At 37.1% G+C, this 22,018-nt stretch overlaps 1 protein-coding gene across 3 annotated transcripts in view; it reads right to left on the bottom strand.

The window, feature by feature from the left end:
* ank2 (ankyrin 2, neuronal) overlaps positions 1–22,018 on the bottom strand; it is a 284,604-nt gene that overhangs the window by 214,965 nt on the left and 47,621 nt on the right. For 2 of the 3 annotated variants that reach the window (XM_031902887.1, XM_031902900.1), the window contains exon 2: positions 5,193–5,251. The exons of the other annotated variant lie outside the window; for it this stretch is intronic. In XM_031902887.1, coding sequence (XP_031758747.1) covers positions 5,193–5,213 — 21 coding nt within the window. In that variant the 5' untranslated portion in view covers positions 5,214–5,251. The remainder of the gene's footprint in view (positions 1–5,192; positions 5,252–22,018) is intronic. 3 annotated transcript variants of the gene reach the window in all.

Raw genomic sequence — 22,018 nt, 5'->3', positions numbered from 1 at the left:
TAATTGCGATTTGTGCAAATTGAATATTTCCATATGCGTGGGTCAAAAAAGGTCAGTTACATAAAAAAGTGTATGTCTATATATTGTCTATTATATTCTATGTAAAATTAAAAGCCAACATAGCTGGCACTCACACATATTCAATGTAAGAACACCTGGGTGCAGTTCCAACAATGAAGAATCCACCAAGAAGGACAGGTCCAAAGTCACAGTTCTTATACAAAGTGTTACAGGTGCTTTATTGAATATGGAGACTGATGTATCGGCTAGATCCCTAGTCTTTCTCAAAGTGAATTAAAACAACAAAATTGAGCCTAATAAACACTTTAGGGCGGTATAGTGAGTGATGTCAGCAGGGAAGGGACACATCACAAAATAAAGAAATATACAATATATATAAGAACACAAAGATTTCATCCAGCACCATGCCATGACGGAGATAATGGTCCTGTGTTTTAAGGCATGAATCCCTCTTCACACTAAATTATAAAATGAAATATGGTCCCAAAAGGGCCAGGACTGGATCATTATCTCCCTCACGACATGAGGGTGGTTGGCATTTCTGCATACAGGCTGGTTATTTGTCTCTTGAAGAAACTGAATCTAGCAATCTAGTGATGTAATGTAAAAGGGACCTTATATTGTAAGCTTCACTGAAGCAGCCATCAATGTGAATGATACACAATCTCTGTAAAGTGTAGCAGTGTTTAGTATTTACTAATGGCTACTAAATAACAGGAGCTAGAAACCTTTCTAAATAACCAAGATCAATAACAATTTGCACTGAAGTCTAGTTATGTTTAAAGGCAAACTCCACCCAAACACAATCTAAGCTGTTTAAAATGTAAACATAATTTCAAGCAACTTTGCAATATACATCAATTAAAAAATATGCAGCCTTTTCATGTTTTTTAATGTAATAATATGGTTTGGATCAGTTACCTAAGCCTGACCCCCTGTTCTCCTGCTGATCTGGCTGACTACGTTGAGACTGAAAAAAAGAAATGTTACAGTAGTCGACTGTCCTCAGTCTGACTTCAGCCTCAATCCTCCAAACCCCACAATTCCCTGCACATGTGATGTCAATAAGGAAAGGAACATCAAAGTGTATTGTGGGTTATGTAGTTACTGCTTGCAGTCTTTAAGCTGTGGAGTTGTTACAATTTGTAACATTAATGTTTTAGTCCCTCCTCTCCTGCCAGGATTTCAAATGATGCAGAAATAGAACTGTTTTGCATCTGAATTTCAGCATATAAAAATGGTATTTATTCATAGTTTTTGAAGGAACAGATAACAGCAATAGGTATATAAGGGGTTTCTCTGGGGTTTGGAAGCCAGGGTTCCCCTATATTGTGCACAGTATTATATTGACATGAAACATATTTATTTAATAAAATACTTTGAAGCTGAAGCCAACAAGCTAAAATTCCCCACTGTTTCAGGCAAGGAAAATCAGAGTTATTAGAATCAAAAAGAAAAAGGGCTTAAAGTCATAGTAGGGCACAGCCAATAAAATCCAAGTGCCTTTTAGGGTTTGCTACATTTCTTTAACAGCTTGACACTACACAAGCAGCTCTGAAAAATCACTATCATAGTTTTTCATGTTAAATGACATAAGCCTATTTTCCAAATCATAATAAACTTGGAAATGGAAAAAACACTCAAAGTTGCTTCTTCAATGGTGTTTCCAACCACAAACCTAAACTACTCTCTCATTACAACAACACTGTGTGTGTGCAAGTGCCAGAACTTCCAAACCATGGGAATACAATTAAAACTTATGTGCCCCAGTACTGCTTTTCCCTAAATTCTACAATGTCGGTGCTTCTTAGGCAGGTCTTATTTTTTTAGTTAAAATGTACTGAGCTACTAAACATTAAAGAGATAGAAAAACTACCAATTGGATTTAAACCTTATTTACATTCTGCCCTGTGGTGCCCTAAGGTACTGTACAGAATAAATAAATACTGATTTTGCTCCCTGTCTACAGCACTACTAGACTAGCATACTCTAACACATAATGCACCACAATCTTATGTGATTTGCCGCTTTCCTACTAATGCTGCTTTGAGACAAATTATACTTAATAACCCTGGTTCAATAACTCTACACTTAGTACTACTTTGTCTGTAAGTACAACACTGATTGCTGAAAGCTAAAAACCCTACAGCCAGCACTATTTTAAATAGAAATGGCCCTGAAATAAATAAAAGTAACTGATACATTAATGTGTCTACTAAACAAAACATTAGTAGTTAATGTAAAGCCAATACTGTAACATCATTAAACATTAATCGTTTCGTAAACATTGATAAGAACTCATGGCCTAAGTAGTACTTACTGAGACCTTAGCAATTATTAGGCACTTGCTATTAGAATATTTCACTTCCAATAGCCTGTTCAATACACTATGTTTTCAGATTTATTTATTTTTTTATTTTTAATTAATGGCTTAATATAATATTACTGGAAATATACAGGGATAAAATAGCTTAGAAGCTGCTTGGCAGGTATGCTGTGAGAGCAACCAGCAGCAGCCAATATTTAGAATGCAGAATTCCACAAGGAGGCTGAACAGATTTAATTTCAGATATTTCTTCCAAATCTCACATACTATTTTCAAACTCCAGAAGGAAGTCAATAAATGAACCCATATGGTGGTAATTTTATGTTTAATAGCAACAGATGCACCTGATTTAAAGGAACACTAATTCTGCCTATTTAGCTGTATGCTCTAGTAAAAGAGTACTCTATATACTATACACCATTCTGATGTATTGTCTGTGGCTTCCATATCATCTAAATTTTATTTGATTTAAAATGAGCTTCAAATACAAATTAGCTTTATAAAATAGTGCAAATGGATAATGACCTCAGTTCATTGGGGATATAATGCTTATAAAGCATAAGTTCCTTGAGATCTAGATGTGGAATAGGACATTTTTAAAGCTAAGGCAGGCACTCCAAGTAGTCAGCCCCCACAACCTTGTTTAAAACCCCACAACCTTGTTAAAAACACACTGATTCCCCAATTTTCATGCAATCCTATTGAGATTATCTGTTTAAATGATTTTTAGCAGCCTTAAGGTATGGTGACCCAACTGATGCAAAGATCCCTTGTGCGGGAAACTCCAAGTCCCAAGCATTTCAGATAATAGGTTGTATACTTGGCCTTGGCATGACTGTCTAATTTATGGTTCTTTGTAGATCCTGGGCCCCGTCCTACAAAATTGATTCTACTCTAACACGAGTCCCATATATTCTTGCCTGTCTGTTATTGTGTTCACGTACTTGCCATCAATTTTTAAATCAGCCTGTCTATCTGGACAGAAAATGCATTTTTTTCATGCAAACATATGAGAATGTGGGGGTTGTCTTATATTAAAATCAGGGTTGGAAAATAATCCCAGCAGTGACCTTGAGCCAGCTGATTGCATGTCTATATGAATCCAGCCATCAAACAACCCTATGCACACTACTATAAAATGATAATAATAAATCTGAGTGCATTCCAGTTTTCTTCCAGTATGTATAAAATGCCAGATGTTATTATGGATACAACATACATTGTAAGGATCTCCAGTGTATTTAGAACCGGCAAAAATGCCATTCTCTATAGTACAAAAGGACTGCCAGGATTGCAACAAGCATCTGCAATTCCACTGCCCAGTTTGGCCACTGACCCCATGTAACCCAGGTCTCAGTTTACATATTCTGATGATCCAATAAGATGGAATCAAGGATTCTTTAATGCTCCAAACGCCAAATGTTCCAGCACTTCATGGAATTTTTTTCTTGTTGTAAAGAATGTTTGTCTACTGAATGTTATCCAGATATCAGATTGAACTTTTTAGAAGGCTCATTTGTGCATAAAACAATGTAATCTTTAATCAAATCACCACCAAGATCCGATATAAGTAAGGGAAATTGCAATGCACTCACTGTGATCACTGGAGAAGGGGAAAAAACATTATAAAATTACTGATCACATGACTTAGTAATTATGGCGTTGCAAGCTTTAAATGTAACAAATGAGCTCTCTCAAATAATTAAGTGTAAGAAAAAGTCTAAGTGAGTATTTCAAGATGAGGAGAAATTTGATTATATGAAATATAGAGGTAGAGAGGATTAAATCATTTTTCCATTTTAGAGAAAGCAGCAAAAAGCTGCACGTAGCCTTTATAGCAATATGAAGATGATACATTCTCAGTCTTAAAATGCGAAATGTTATATGCTGCCCACTATACAAATAAGCCTTCCAGATGTAATTTAAAAGGGAGACCAAACATATTGCATGTTTTTTAGATTGTGTATTCATGTACAGTAGATGCCAATAAAACTGTATACAGCAATGCCTTTTAAAAAATGTTTTCTCAGAAACCTAAAATGATTACCAATACCACTTGCTCCAGTTAACGATGTTCATTACCACATTACAATGTCATAAATGGAGAAATGCCTGGTAGATGATCTCATCCTATGGTGATTATAGGGATAAATGTAGAATAGATTTTCAACAGATGTTAATGTGTTCATGTTCATGTCACAGGTAGGAATTTAAAGTTAGACAATGGTTAAGGAGGCCATATGCTGATTGACAAAAAAAAGGAAAGAAAGTAGTAGCATTCATGCTGCCTTAGATTGAGAGTATTTTTACTTGGATATAGGAAAAGTTGAAACCATTCATTTGTACTTAGTGCCACCGTATTATAGTGTAGCCTTCAACAAATCATAATGGAGGCCATAAAGGCTCATCAAGCACACCCCCACCTCATGGCTTCTACTGTGCTGCAATTGAGGGTAAAGGGACTTCATTGTGGGGAATATCATGAGGCCTTTTGCCGAAAATGCACTTTGCACATTGTGCTTGAAAATGAGGATTTATCAGCATTAGTTAGTTATACAGCCAACTGACAAGACAGAACATGTTGTTCTGGGATTCATATTTTAACTTACACAAATTGTATTTTAATAAATATAATACTAAACCGTTCAATGTCAAAGAATAAAGGGGTTAGAATATTTTAGCTTTTTTAATGGTAGGTATTGCTGTTCATATTACATGTCAGAAGACAATGTTTGGGCATAGAAAACTAGAAGCACACCAGGGAGTTGTAATAATTGTAGTCAGCCATATGCAGAGGGTCCCCAGGAACCAAAACACACACATACATATTTTCATGTACAGGTACCTTTTGCAGCATGTTGTTCATATGTATTTATATCTTCATAACTCAGATCAGCTACTTACCTAGAGAGAAAAGAAAGCATTTTTTAGTATTTTTAAAAGCTTTATTTAGAAATATTATTGAGAATACATAAAGGATGTAAAATAATATAAAACAACATTTAAAATATACTATCATTACATTATTTCCCATTAGAATTCATAGAAAGGCTTAGATATGATTGCTTTTGGTTTGTAGAGCTTTGCACTCTACCATTAAAGGCAACTTTAACTTTAATTACAATTACTGAAATTTCTTCTTAAATAAACGAAATCTGGCTAGGCATTTGAATATTAATTCATTTGTTGAGTTCATGAAGTCACCTACAGGCGGTGAGCCAAATCACTTGTCCATCCATACCCATGCCCATCCATACCCATGCCCATCCATACTCATGCCCATCCATACCCATGCCCATCCATACTCATGCCCATCCATACTCATGCCCATCCATACCCATGTCCATCCATACAAATGAAAAGTGTGCAGATCTGTCAAACTTTCTGTACAAATTTTGTTTTTGCTGTAACCTAATAGAGTCTTTTAAATTTAGAAAGGATAGTGCTCTTTTTATTTTTAGCCCCACCTTATTACAGTACAGTAAATAGGTGTAAACCTTGACAACCAGTTAACAGATAAAAGAGCTTATAATACTTATGCCTTTTTGAGATTCTTTCTCTAGCATCAACATATTTTTTCATACTTCAAACAAATCTGCAGTCACTATTATCCAACATGTGGTTGGTTTGGTTCATAGCTACATGGTTGCAAAATTCAGCCAACGGTGGTCCTCCAGATAAATCCAAACACTCTGTAAGCATTTTCATTGCTTGGGAACCAATTGTCTTGGAGGAAGCAATGAACACATACTGGAATAAGGTATTGTACTCTACAGAGAAAAAAGTATTACATTCCAATATTTTGGTCAAAATGATTCCTTAAGGAAGGCGCACAGGAGATTTGGATTCAGTATTTAGCAGACATGAATAACAAAAAGACAAACATGAAAAACTACAGATTAAGATCCATATGAAGGTCACCAAGGCACAAGCCAGAGGCTAGACATCTTTACAAAACGGAAGACAGTCCTTAATAAGGAATATTTTTATGTTGTGTGAAAATCTAAAAATTTACATTTTTTATAGTTTATACTTGCTAATCATTCGTAGTACTAATGAATGGCAGATGGCCTTGGTATGATGCAGAGACTGATATCTAAGCCAATCTACAAATGTTTTTTGTCATTTTAGGTTAAAGAGAGGCCGCATATAAATACTGGTATATATCTAGTAAATATTATAATAGAAAAATAAGACCCAATACAAACTGTCTTAACATAGCCAACCTCTAAAGAAAATATAAAGATAATCCTAAAATTAACTTTTCCTTTATTTGTGGCACAATACTGTCATATTTTATTAGATAGCAAAGCATCCCTGCATCTGAGCTTGGCATCATTATTTGGATTTGACTTGTCTCTAGGATACATTCTGACAAGGTGAGTTGGGTAGGTAGCCTCTGATGCAAATGTTATTAGATCTTTGGAACAAAGAAAAATGTAACAAATCTATGTGCAAAATATAAATATAGTCAAACTGTTTGTGAAGCTGCTTAAAACAGCTTGTAAAATTGTGATCCAAGTGCACTGGTAATAACTACAGAATTATTGCTTATAGACATTTATAATGAACATCTGCCTTTGGGCAACAAGTCTGATACCATACTTTGGGAGCACAGGCAAGTAAGTTTATGCTCAGCAAGGATACAAATAGTAAACAAGAAGTCCAGCACAGCAGCGCTCAGGCAGTGACGTGTGGGTACAGTTTGGCTTGCAATCAGCAGACTAAGCCCAAGTGCAATGAGACAGCACCCTAGTGAGGGCATCAAAAATGCTGATAGGACTTTATTAGTAAGTTCTAAGTGGCAATTTGTGGTATGAACATGCAAACTCAAATGGGCAGATCGCCCTTAAAGGTAAGTTGTGTGGGACAAGCAAGGGCAACCTTCAGTGCTCCAGGTCTTGCTACGACTACTAGAAAATTCTAAATGCATGGTGATTGGAAGGCTTCATTACTGGAATTCCTGCAGTGCTGCCAGTCACCATGCATTTTAAACCACAATGCGCATTCTGACTTATGTGGCCAAAATGCTAATTGATAATTTAAGCTAAAAATTAAGGAAGGCCAGTCATTTTGTCAGTAAAAAGAGGGCAACTCTACTCCTGGGCTGGGGGGTGGGCAGGATATTATGCGGTTCCCAGGTCCTTTATAGACAGAAGATTACATGTTGTAGCTAGAAACTATAAAGTTAACTAGCTGTTTTTCTGCCATATTTGTCTCCACCCCTTAGTCCATCAGACCAGTTAAAAAATGAGTTTTTGTAATTTAATTAGAGATGACCAGGCAAGCAGTGAGTCCCGGTGGGCTGAGACTTATCACAGACGTGCCTCACAAACATAGTAAGGGAATTTTCACATTTTGCTATGACTTCCTTGACAGCTCTGTTAGTGTGATCTGATACAGTTGCTACTGGTCCTGAATACTGTCAAAAATGTGTGACAGGGTTTGTATGATATTGTATACAGATATATATATATATATATATGTATATATGTAAGATGGCCACGCTGTTGCGCTTGAGCGGTATGCCTGATCAATATTCATGTTTTATCTACTGGATTGTTCTTATATGGAACCTTTTTTTAAATGATTGCCAATAAAAATCTGTTTTTACAAGTACGGAGTGCGACTCGGTTGGAGAATATATGAACACACGGAAGGACTCGCTGTGATTTGAGTTTACTACGCACCCACGCTTCTTTATTTTGGCTTATACTGTGTGCATCGCAAGTTGGAACATTTATATATATATACATACATATATACCCCTTTTTGTGTCTCAGTTTTTAACTGCTACTGATAGTGTCCCTTCTGTAAATGTATGTTCATTCTCACGCCAACTCTGTTGAATTGTTTCCCAATACAGATGTAGATGTAATATGTACAGGTGTAGACTTAATATGTACAGATGCACAAATGTAATACAAAAACCAAGGAAACTTGGAGCACTGCTGTAACAATAAAAAAAAACCCATGCATTGGACAAATAAAGTTGATTGCACTTTTTTTTCTATAGGTTGCACTGGGACATATTTAGCAATTATCTTAATAAAAATGATGAAGGAGAGTCCCCTTTCACTTCTGAAATTTCGTTCAAAACTGAAAAATGCATCCCACATTTCTTATACATGTACTGTGGAAAACAGCTGTCTCATACTGCTTATGCAAGCACATCCCGTACCAACTAAATCTGTTTACAATACAACATGATTTACATGCAAAACTGCATGTGTGCCACCACACATACCCAATCTGCCCACCCAACCTGTAAATAAAAGTGGCTGACCATAGGCAAAGGGGTTTGTCAAGGAGTGGCACACCATAGGACGTGGACCAGGGGAATGATATCTCCATTGGCACACATGTAAGTTAACCAACATCCCCAAAACTATTCCTAGAGTAAAATGAACTAAGCTCCTCATTAACATAAGCTGTAGTTTGGCAGCAACGTTTACTAACTCAGAAGGCACATACAGTGTGCAAAATACTCCAGACCACTCTGCACCATCCCTTTACTTGAGGTGTTAGTAATCATGGTGTGGAGTTTACAGCTCTGTCAGATGTCATTATATACCAGTGTGTTATCACAATACCTTCTATATCAGCGGTTCTCAACCTGTGGGTCGGGACCCCTTTGGGGGTCGAACAATGCTTTCACAGGGGTCGCCCAAGACCATCGGAAAACACATATTTCTGATGGTCTTAGGAATAATTTTATGGTTGGGGGGTCACCGCAACATGAGGAACTGTATTAAAGGGTCGCGGCATTAGGAAGTTTGAGAACCACTGTTCTATATTGTTGTTAGTGTTACAGTAGTTCCTGTAAGGAGTTGATGGCAGGTTGAAGTAGCTGAATAAAACTATAAACACTAAACTAGTGTTCCCCCATCTTGCTTTCCTAAGTGCAAAACATATAAAAAAAAGAGTCCATATATATATACAGGTCCTTCTCAAAAAATTAGCATATTGTGATAAAGTTCATTATTTTCTGTAATGTACTGATAAACATTAGACTTTCATATATTTTAGATTCATTACACACAACTGAAGTAGTTCAAGCCTTTTATTGTTTTAATATTGATGATTGTGGCATACAGCTCATGAAAACCCAAAATTCCTATCTCAAAAAATTAGCATATTTCATCCGACCAATAAAAGAAAAGTGTTTTTAATACAAAAAAAATCAACCTTCAAATAATTATGTTCAGTTATGCACTCAATACTTGGTCGGGAATCCTTTTGCAGAAATGACTGCTTCAATGCGGCGTGGCATGGAGGCAATCAGCCTGTGGCACTGCTGAGGTGTTATGGAGGCCCAGGATGCTTCAATACGGCCTTAAGCTCATCCAGAGTGTTGGGTCTTGTGTCTCTCAACTTTCTCTTCACAATATCCCACAGATTCTCTATGGGGTTCAGGTCAGGAGAGTTGGCAGGCCAATTGAGCACAGTAATACCATGGTCAGTAAACCATTTACCAGTGGTTTTGGCACTGTGAGCAGGTGCCAGGTCGTGCTGAAAAATGAAATCTTCATCTCCATAAAGCTTTTCAGCAGATGGAAGCATGAAGTGCTCCAAAATCTCCTGATAGCTAGCTGCATTGACCCTGCCCTTGATAAAACACAGTGGACCAACACCAGCAGCTGACATGGCACCCCAGACCATCACTGACTGTGGGTACTTTACACTGGACTTCAGGCATTTTGGCATTTCCCTCTCCCCAGTCTTCCTCCAGACTCTGGCACCTTGATTTCCGAATGACATGCAAAATTTGCTTTCATCCGAAAAAAGTAATTTGGACCACTGAGCAACAGTCCAGTGCTGCTTCTCTGTAGCCCAGGTCAGGCCCTTCTGCCGCTGTTTCTGGTTCAAAAGTGGCTCGACCTGGGGAATGCGGCACCTGTAGCCCATTTCCTGCACACGCCTGTACACGGTGGCTCTGGATGTTTCTACTCCAGACTCAGTCCACTGCTTCCGCAGGTCCCCCAAGGTCTGGAATCGGTCCTTCTCCACAATCTTCCTCAGGGCCCGGTCACCTCTTCTCGTTGTGCAGCGTTTCCTGCCACACTTTTTCCTTCCCACAGACTTCCCACTAAGGTGCCTTGATACAGCACTCTGGGAACAGCCTATTCGTTCAGAAATTTCTTTCTGTGTCTTACCCTCTTGCTTGAGGGTGTCAATGATGGCCTTCTGGACAGCAGTCAGGTCGCCAGTCTTACCCATGATTGCGGTTTTGAGTAATGAACCAGGCTGGGAGTTTTTAAAAGCCGCAAGAATCTTTGCAGGTGTTTAGAGTTAATTAGTTGATTCAGATGATTAGGTTAATAGCTCGTTTAGAGAACCTTTTCATGATATGCTAATTTTTTGAGATAGGAATTTTGGGTTTTCATGAGCTGTATGCCACAATCATCAATATTGAACTACTTCAGTTGTGTGTAATGAATCTAAAATATATGAAAGTCTAATGTTTATCAGTACATTACAGAAAATAATGAACTTTATCACAATATGCTAATTTTTTGAAAAGGACCTGTATATATATATGTACCATATAAATGTGCTGTTGTGCACTGGAACATGCTTACCTGCAGTTAGTACGGTTACAGGACATCTTGCAAAGCAAATGAAAAAGCTTTGAGAAGAAACCAAGTTCTAATCTTTAGTCGCACTAAAGAATGAGACCTGAACTGCTCTAGTAGACGGCTATCTCCTTTTGTATGTGCATCAAAATGATTACTGGTACATAAGACTTTGAAAATAAAGTTTATACAACTCATACTTCAGAGTCACCAAAAAGTGAAAAAAAAATACTACAAGCATTGTTCTGGTGGCAAGGAATATATGCCCATTTATTCAGTGGCATAACTTGATGGCGCCAGCCCCCCCCACAGGTATATAAAAAGTAGACCCTGTGGTGCGGAGCCCATATGATCGCAATGTCTGCTTCCTCTATAGCTAGGCAAGTGCAATTATTCTTGTTATATTTAACAAGTCATGCTTAATCTGCTGTTACGTTGGCAGAAGCAAGACTTGCTACTGAAATTGTAGGTCCTTTGGACTGCCTATTTGTGATAACCTTGACAAACCATTACAATAAATGGGCAGGTATTCCATTTATTTTTCATATAACATTGGCTACCATACTTATATTTCTCTCTACTGTCTTCAGCAGGACAGGTAACCGAATGCAGCTAAGACAACAATTGACTTCATCCGAGTTTGTCCTGAGAGAGAAATTTCATGCATAGGAAATATTCTGCTAGCACCTGCTAAACTACTACATGCCAGGCAATATGCATGGCAGACAACATGCATTTCCATGTTGCAGATGTTCAATTTCAACAAAAAAACATACCAAGTACCTCTGAAACCATCTACTGCTAAGGTAGTTGAGAATCAATAAGTCAAATGTAAAGTGAATACCAATAGCAAGTGTGGTGCCCTGTATAAATGCATGTATTAAGCCACAGGTTGATTTATTTCCCAGATATTCCATATTCTAAACAAATGGCAAGCACAGGGTAATCACACTTTATGTGGGGATTCTGTTCAGCATTAGTAACAGAATAATGTCTCACAATACACATAAAGCTGTCAGCACAATTTTTTTCTCCTTAATGATTAGACCTTGAAATTACCCTTAACATTCCATGTCCAAAGTCTCCTTTAAAATCAGAACTGGCTGGAAATGAATCAAGGGGTTCTTAGAATTAGAACAAACGCTTGCTTTGTAGGGTGGCTGGACTCCACAACAGCGTGAGTCAAACTCATGGAAACAATACAGCTACCAGTAGCGTATAAGAAACAATTCAACAGTGTAATGTGCTTTGGGAAAGCAGGATTTTATCACCCCTTGATCCTAGTTTATTTCTGTGGGTATTTTGTTCAAGATATTTCAGATATAAGTTTCAAAGAATGAAAATTGGTTAAAACATCTGTTCTTATATAAAAATAATGAAGAAAATACTTGGAATACTTGTTTAAAAATGTTATTATAGTAAGGTACCATACCCCAGATCTGGGATAATGAATCTCTGGCATTTCAATAACCTGATCAGCAGTTTTTTAATTTTCTGGATAAAGTCCCCCCCCCATCTTTTGATGTGTAACATTTGATCAAGTCCCCACCGAGTTCATAACAAGGTTACATACTAGTTCATTTTACTCTAAACAGCCTCCAGCATTACCTACCTTTGCTTCCTTGTGCGGAGTGAAGCCCCGCCCCACTTCCTGTTCAGTTCTCTCTTCAATTTGACAACTTTGTTGGAGTGGAGAGCCTTCTGGGCATGCCTGGAGGCAGCGGGAGCCAGTCTGTGCATTTTTTTTTTTGTTGAGAGACCTGAACAGGAAGTGGGGGCAGGGCTTCACTCTGCACAAGGAAGCAAAGGAAAGGATTAAAGTCTAACTGAGGAACCAGGTCATAGAGAATGCTGGGACAAAGGTAGGTAATTCTGGAGGCTGTTTAGAGTAATTTTACTAATAGAAAAAAAAAGGTTTACTTATTCTTTAACTGACTTTCAAGCTGTATTTTCAGGAGCTCCTAGGAGAGCAAAAAGGTGATCTCTCAAAATCTTACCTTAACTGGACACTGTATGATGTCACCAAAATGGAGAACACCTAATATTCCTTATTATATACAGTACTATACCAGGTAACTTATAGCCCCATGGTAGCAAAGCTAAAGCCTCTTCTAAAATAAATCCAACTGCACTCAATAACTATTTGCAGTTGTGATTTATTTATCAAATTCTTTTAAATCACTATAAATGCAATCTAACCCCTAAATACAATAGGGAACTATTTCCGGGCCCCCCCAAAAAATGTTCGAATTGACCCAGCAATCCTCTACACGCCGACCCACTTGTGTCCCCTGCTCCCCAGTCACTCACATTGCTGGGGAGGGGGGATTTCTAAAAACTACAGAGGAAGCAGAACCCACAGTCCAGGCCCCCCTGTCACCCCCACTACCACCCAGTGTCTGCTTCCTCTATAGTTAAGCAACTGGTTTAGTGGATTTTTTGTAGCCATGTTTCATAATAGGAATTCTGCTAGTCTAATAGGAATTAAATTTCTGTTTATTATAATAATATAATTTGCCTTTTGTGTTTTATGAGAAAAATTACCAGCAGAGATAGTATGCATGACATTCTTTGCGAGGAGCATATTAAATTTATTTTTTTAATTTTATTAATGAAAAGACAAAGACTACAGACAAAAAGCAGAGCAATTTATTCCTTTTTCATAATTACTGTTATCAGTTGTCAAGACCAATAACATTTAGTATAGCATGACAAATACAATAAGTCAGTTCTAACTGAAGCAAGCCCAACAACAATGTACTGAATTATTTGCAAGGTATATCTATAGGCCTATCACGCCTATTTCTGGTAACTGCTGGTCATTTCCTACAAAGCATCCTCAAGAGGGAATAATATATAGCTAGTGGCAATGTCACTTCCAGTAAATCATTTAGTGAATATTGATATTCTTGCTGCTAGTGCAAAGCAGAGATTTGCAATGCAACAGGGGTGTGCAAATAAAATGTACTACTCTATCACTATCAGTCTGCCTCTGTGCAGTACACAAATCCCTGCTATCCAAAACAAAAAGCAGTAATCTGCAGCCAAAGAAATATTTTTCATGAGTAATGCAGTCTAAAACAGGGGTGGACATCTTTGTTAAATGCTTTTTGATCCACTCCCCTTCTGCTGAAGACACAAGGCACACCTGAATTATAATACTTACTGAGCATTTTTGTTTGTTTGCCCACAGGTTCTAAAGCCTGCTCTAGGACAAGAGTATGAAACAGTGAAATTCCATAATACATCACCGCTCTGAGTAATTAACTGATCAACTGTGGTTGAGCTCTATGGTTAAGTCAGATATCGGACTGCCATTCACAATTCTTTATTAAATTGTGAAGAACAATAAAATCCATGTAACACCATAAGCACATTATAGATGGAAGACCATGAATAAAATACAACTATTAAATACAAAGGCTTACAATACGAAAATCCATCTTACATCAGCTGCACTGACTACAGCCCCAGTATTAACATATTTGCATTTGTGCTGATTCATTTAAAGAAGGGTAACTAAGCTGGTAAATAAAAAGTCTCAGTTATGAAGAAAGACTAGCCAAGTTAGGTATGTTTATGATGTAGAAGAAGAAGTGGGGATATAACTATGCAAAAATATACAAGGGGATCATATAATAATCTCTCTAATGCTTTATTTACCAGTAGGTTTTTCTAATAGACACACGGGCATCCATTCTGATGAGAAGAAAAGAGATGCCAATTTAAAATGTAACATGGTACAGTACATGGAGAAACACCTAATCAGTCCAAAATATGAAGGATTAATTTAGCTGGAGCTAACACCCTCCTCAACAGGATTATCATTGATAAAGCAAAAACTGACCCCCGGGCTCAGATCTAAACCACTTGTTTATGTGGCCTTTGTTCTTTCCTTCTCTTTTCCTCTTTCTCTCTTTTTTTTGCACCTTCTTTCTTCATTTAGTCTTTATTCCAGCAATCTATAGAATTGTGATATCTTGTTTCACTTGCTATAAAATATAAATAAAGAGTTAAAAAAAAAGTAAAAGTACTAGGTACAACATAAACTTGCGTAAGGCTGAGCTTATGCTATTGCATGCTTGTGTCTTGAATAAATGCTTTGCTTTTAAAAGTCGGGATATAGAGTGCACACCATTTTCTGAATATTGTTAACCATGTTTCAACTTTCAAACCTTTTGTACTTGGTAACAGTGTTGCCTATGTGTTAAAATATTCAGCCTGTAAGGCAATGTACTATGAACAGATTGGTGGACACCTATTTAATCGACATCATTTTTTATTTGTGTTTATATTTATAGCTTTTCTGATGTTATTTAGTCAATAAAGTATAAACGCGTTTTGCTGATTTGTTGGCTGAATGTGATAAATGGATTCTTGATGCACCTCTTTATTTATCCCCGGGCTTGATAAGATTTTAAAATTTGGTTATGGCTACAAGTGCTAATGTACTACTCCTGGAGCACATGACCCAACCGTCTTCAACAAAATAGCAATGATAAGTCAAATGTAATGAAGGCAGAAGGGATGTATTGTTTGTCAAGTGGAAAAGATGTTGATAAGAATTATCTAGCTCTGATTTATTCTAGGATAATAAACAAAGAAAAGACGATTTCAAATGATATTGTATTGCATTAAAATTGTATAATATATTCAAATTGCCAAAGTTCTCACTGGGTTCTTTGTCTAAACAACCAGACATGATCCATGCTGGTGTCAGAAACAACCACTTGTTTCCTATTTGCAAAAGTTTCCCCACTGAAGGCAGGCTATTAGTGATGTCAGACAACACTAGGACAAACTCGTCAGTGAGCTGCGGGTGTACACACCAGCTAAAAGAATGTTTGAAGACAAAGGGGGGATTATCTTTACAAGAGCTAAAGTAAGTGCGTACATAGCATATAAACAAGAAAAGAGTTCATATATCAAGGGAAAACTGTGTCTTACTATAGGTAAAATTGTGAAGAACACTGTTTGCTTGATACAATTAAAGCGCATCTATAGACATGAAAAAGTATGCGATTTTACTAATACAGGTATTGGACCCCTTATCCGGAAACCCATTATCCAGAAAGCTCCGAATTATGGAAAGCCCGTCTCCCATAGACTCCATTTTAACAAAATAATTCACAATTTTAAAACTGATTTCCTTTTTCTCTGTAATAATAAAACAGTACCTTGTAATTGTTCCCAACTAAGATATAAATAATCCTTATTAGATGCAAAACAATCCTATTGGGGTTAATTAATGTTTTATTGATTTTTTAGTAGACTTTAGGTATGGAGATCCAAATTACGGAAAGACCCCTTATCCGGAATACCCTTGGTCCCGAGCGTTCTGGATAACGGGTCCTATACCTGTATAGTGCAAAACTAGCCATTTATTATACCAATAAATTAATTATATTTTCTGTACTGCTAAGTGCATATAGTGCAGGGCTATAACTACATAAATCTGTGCAACATTATGAGCCAACAGTAAAGCCTTCAATCTCAGTCCCTCAAAACAGTGCTTGTATATTTTAAATTCTGTCTTTGAATAAATGCATCAATGGAAACAATAAATAGAAAAAAGGAATCATATACAATGGTATGATATACTACCCAGAAAATGGTGCAACTTTGTTACTGTCAGAGAAGTACCTCCAAGCAGGTAGAAAAGATGAGAAGGAAATCAATTAAAACCACTAATCTTTACAGAGCATCTCCTGGGAACAAATGCTAATCAATAATACAGCCCTGAAAGTTTTATCAGCCATTCCTGTTTAGAGTTTATCTAAAAATAAAGTACATGTCCTGTGACACCTGAACAATACTGGGGGGGGGGGGGTAATTTTCTGTTTATACAACATAGGAGGGCAGTTATAACTCTGCTGCTCTTAAAGGAACAGTAACACCAAAAAATGAAATTGTTTTAAAGTAATTACAATTTAATGTACTGTTGCCCTGCACTGGTAAAACTGGTATGTTGGTTTCAGAAACCCTTACTACAGTTTATATAAATAAGCTGCTGTGTAGCCATGGGGGCAGCCATTCAAGCTGGAAAAAAGGAGAAACGTCACAGGTTACATAGCAGATAACAGACAAGACACCATTGTATTCCACAGGGTTCATCTGTTAGCTGCTATATAACCTGTGCCTTTTCTCCTTTTGGATGGCTGCCCCCATGGCTACACACTAGGGTTTTTATATAAACTCTAGAAGTGTTTCTGAAGCAAACACACAACTTTTATCAGTGCAGGGCAACAATACATTATTGTTTAATTTCTTTACTGTTCCTTTAAGCAGACCTTTTAGTAGACCCCAATGATTTAAAGGTAAAGTTGACATTGCATATAAATGTCAGGCAGAAAGGTATTAAAGGAACAGTTCAGAGTAAAAATGAAACTAGGTAAAATAGATAGACTGCGCAAAATAAAAGTTATTTGCAATATAGTTAGTTAGCCAAAAATGTAATAACTATAAAGGCTAGAGTGAGCAGATGTCTAACATAATAGCCAGAATACTACTTCCTGCTTTCAGCTCTCTAATCTCTAATTTAGTCAGTGACTTTAGGGGGGCCACATGGGACATAACTGTTCAGTTAGTTTGTGAGCACTCAGGTCAGATTCAAAAGCAAACTAACTGAACAGTTATGTCCCATATGCCCCCCCCCTCAAGTCACTGATTGGTTACTGACTGCTAACAGCTTAGAGAGCAGCAAAGGAGGAAGTAGTGTTCAGGCTATTATATTAGATATCCATACACTCCAGTCTTTATAGTTTACATTTTTGGCTAACTAACGATATTGAAAACATTTTTTATTTTGCGCAGTCTAACTATTTTACCCAGTTTCATCTTTACACTAAACTGTTTCTTTAAAGAGGATATAAACCCAAAAACTATAATTAAATAGTGAATGAAAATGTAATTCTGAGCAACTTTTCACTCACTAAATATATTTAATGGTTTCATATTGTACAGTGCTGCGGAATATGTCGGCGCTTTATAAATAAATGTTAATACTAATAATAATAATAATATTGGCCCCTTTCTTTTCTGCTGGTTCTGTCTCTTGAAACAATGTAGCAGGTCAGGCTTGCGTACTACTTGACATGTCTTTTTATCAGTCGGCTTCTGCTATACTGTTTCAAAAGTCAGAACCAACAGGAAAAAATATAGAAATAAACAGACTCATACTGCTTTCAATAGCTGTTATATTTACATCCTTATTTAAAAAAGATACTTATAGTTACATGTTATTTTATAAGAGCAACATTTAATGGGTTTACATCCCCTTTAAGACCAAATGGAGTCCAAAAAATACTATTCATTTGGGAGACACCTATCTCTACCACCAGCTCAGGATCTCACAGACTATAGCAGCAAGTCTAAAATGCATACAATCCAATGTTTCGTCTGCCACTGAAAACAGGTATTCCAGCACTGTTGGGGCCCTCAAACTAATAAAGGCCTAGAAAGGAAGCAAGGGAGCCCGTGCATAATCTGGGCCTGCCCATTTCTAATCCGAGCGCAATCCTTTCCCTGCAAGCGCGCATGCACACACATTTAAACTCCCATCCGGAGCAGTGGGGAGAGGTCCCCATTGCTCCGTATGGAAGCAAAATTTCAAAATTTCCCATGCTTCCCCTAAGTTTGTGCTACCCTAGGCCTCGGCCTTTGTGGCCTCGCCACAAATCTGAGCCTGGGCCTGCCATTAGGTAGCAAAGCATGAGCAGATAGATGTGGTAGATGTGGACAGAACATTGCCCTTTGTCAGCCTTGTTAGAGTTGCACATTTTATTAACCCTGGAGACAAACATCACCGGTGATGTTGCCTATAGCAAACAATCAGCAATTATATTTGAACGGTCACCTGCAAGTTAGATAAATAAAGCAAAGATCTGATTTGTTGCATCACCGGCAATGTCTGTCTCTAATGTTCATAAATACACCCTTTGGTGTAACAATCACATAGTTTGACCTGAAAGAGGAGGAAACCCATTTTCAAGGTGCTAGTTATTGGTTTGCCAATTGAATTAACTTTCATTTGTTACAGCTCTTAAATGAATACAGTTTATTACAGCTGTTTCTGTTCTAGGGTGTGTCCAGCAGCTCTCTCTTGTTTTTGAAATACAACTCCCATTTACCTATAACCGCTAAAGTTCCCTCCAGCCTTGGCAATGACCTTTATCAGGAGCCTGACCAAGCGTTACATTTTCTTCCAAGCTACAATTAAAATGCAGGCAGGAATTACATACCCAGAAGGCATGACAGAATTTCAATGCAAGCCTCTTTAGCCAAGAGTTAATGGAATTGAATTTTAAATGCTAACATTCAACAGATTTTATAAAGTACCAAGAAAAGAATATGCTTACTTACAACATATAGATCTTTATTTTCCTTACTGGGCAACCACACTTTAAATAGAGTAATCAGTAGTTTAGTTAAATGGAAATAGGCAGCTTCTCTAAGAGTAAATGAGAAAGGATCATTTCTCGTTCTGGGACGATGAAATGCCATAAATCTATAAGTCTTGGAAATGAAACATGAGCATAAGATTTGTAGTCCAGAGTAATTCAAGATTGCTAAGTATTGACATCAGATAGGCTCGACTTGTGTATGTGCTGACAGCAGCAAATTAGTTAAGTGACTAGGAGACAGGAAGCATTTCAACATCCTGAGGTGAGAGAAATGCCAGTTCGGCCTAACAATCAGGCCTCACCCACTAATATGCCTTGACATCCAAGAGTTCCATTATAAGAAACATCTGTAAAAGCACATTAAGTTCTGAAATGGATAGGAAGAATTACAAAATACATTATGTATTAACAGCTGCTATTATTCTTAGCCGTCTATTGCAAATAATGTTTATCAACATTCACTTTAAATGAAGCTATTCAAACGATCACACAGCTAGAGAAAGCTGCAACTGCACTGGACCACACGGCAGGAAAAAGTGTCAGAATCTAATCTGATTAAATCTCGGCAATTTAACAGATTCAACACTTCTTTGCAGATTTTCACTTTTAACAACACTGGCATTAAATGAGAATGTTTAAAACAGGCTAAGAGGTGAACTTTCCCTTTAAAGTATTTTCTCAGTTGTTCCAGGTTCAGTTTCAGCTTCACCATGGGAAATATTGCAAGCTCTATTGGGCAGTGACCCATAGCAGAATATTAGGTAGAATGTTTTCTACCTATTTGTATTATATAACAGTAGAAATGAAACATATTTAGTGTAAGATATTCAACACATTAATTTAATACACCAGAATCTAACTATCAACATAGTCATACATACACACACATACTAAGCTATTCTACCCCCAACCCAACTACACGGATGATATAAAATTAGCTGATTTATGATTTCTACATATATGCAAAGTGTCAGTTATCTGTCATGTTTCAGCCATTGAAACAGCAGAGCCTTAATGTTTTCTGTATTACTAAAGAAGAAAAACAAAACGAATTACCAATAATTAAGATTAGAAAAAGTGTCTGCACAACCTCCACTGAAAAAAGGCAAGTTCTTTATAAGTCTGCAGTGTGCAATACTTTTTGAGTGCCGATTATAGACTCCCATCGTTTTATCCCAAAATACAAACATATATTCACTTACTAGGACTGCTTTCTATGTTTTAGACTAATTATGGTTGCCACTTTGTTTATGATCCCTCTTTGTTTAAAGGGGTGGTTCATTCAGGTTAACTTTTAGTATGTTATGGAATAAACTATTCTTAGCAACTTTTCAGTTGGTCTTCATTTTTTATTTTTTATCGTTTTTGAATTATTTGCCTTTCTCTTCCAGCTTTTAAATGGGGGTCACCAACTCCATCAGACAAAAAACTATTGCTCTGTGAGGCAACAACTTTATTGTTATGTTTACTTTTTATTACTTATCTTTCTATTTAGACCCTCCTCTGTCTTCCTTTCAAACCACTGCCTGGTTGCTAGGATACATTGGACCCTAGCTAGGGTTGCCACTTGTTCAGTTTTGACCCGGACAGCCCAGTTTTTCAAGGGGCTGTCAAGAGTCAAAACCTTCTGCTTGTTTTTCAACATTCTGAAAACTGGGCAAAAACCATTGGAATTGAGTCCTGCAGATGCAATATCAAATATCAAATATAATAAAACATCAAATATCCTCATGCCTCCCAGCATTGGAAAAATGGAAAGAGGGACAAAAAGAGATGGCACACACAGTGAAGCGAAAATACATTGTTACAAATATTGTAAACTGCAACTCTGTTAAAATCACATTGGAGGTTACATGTAGCTAATCTAAACCACCATGGAATATTTAAAACACTGCCTAGTGAAAACCACTTACAAAGATCTAGTATCTGAAGAATAGGTAATTTAATCCTTTAATGAAAATTGAACAGTCACACTATTTACTCAATAATTGTATGTAATAAGTTTAGAATGTTGTTTCCTGTGCATATTATGTTACTTAGTTCAATTTTTATCTAAGAGTATAATTGTCACGTCAACTTACCTAGATTCTTTAAGTGAAGAGTACCTGAAGAGAAACTATATGTGATTTAAGCAGTGTTTATGAGTCCACCACTCAGGTGCCAGATAGTACTAGTGTATTTCTGTTTTGTGCACTTGCAGCAGAATGTACCAATATTAACTTCACTTTCTAAACATAATGCAAGTTCTGTGCAAAGATAACAAAATAAAAACTGTAAAAAAATCTAAATTAGCAGATTTAGTAAGATTTTTAAGGTGTCCATACAATGGCCGACTAAATATCCTCTCTTTGTCCAAATAGGCCATGGGCCGAACAGAGAACTAGAGTCTGAGTGGCCCACACACAGTATGGCCATTTTCCTATTGTTCCAATTGTTCATGCAAAATGACTGAACACCAGAAATTGAAACAAAGCTACAGCTGCTCTTTACTTCTTAATCTGCTAATGCTCCATGAACTAGCTGGCACCAGTGTCACACTGGCCCACCAGGATCCCAGGAAAACTCCCGGTGGGCCCAGGTGTCAGTGGGCCCTTTTTGCTTCCGACTATTTGGCCTATTGCATGGTCATTCTCTATTTCTATATGGAAAAAAGAGACTTGGATAATGAAGAAGTTGAGGAATAATAGTTTAGA

This window comes from Xenopus tropicalis, chromosome 1, assembly GCF_000004195.4.
Source record: "Xenopus tropicalis strain Nigerian chromosome 1, UCB_Xtro_10.0, whole genome shotgun sequence".
Lineage (NCBI taxonomy): Eukaryota > Metazoa > Chordata > Amphibia > Anura > Pipidae > Xenopus > Xenopus tropicalis.
The sequence above is the reverse complement of the archived record's forward strand: the minus strand, read 5'-3'. Positions and strand labels throughout refer to the sequence as shown.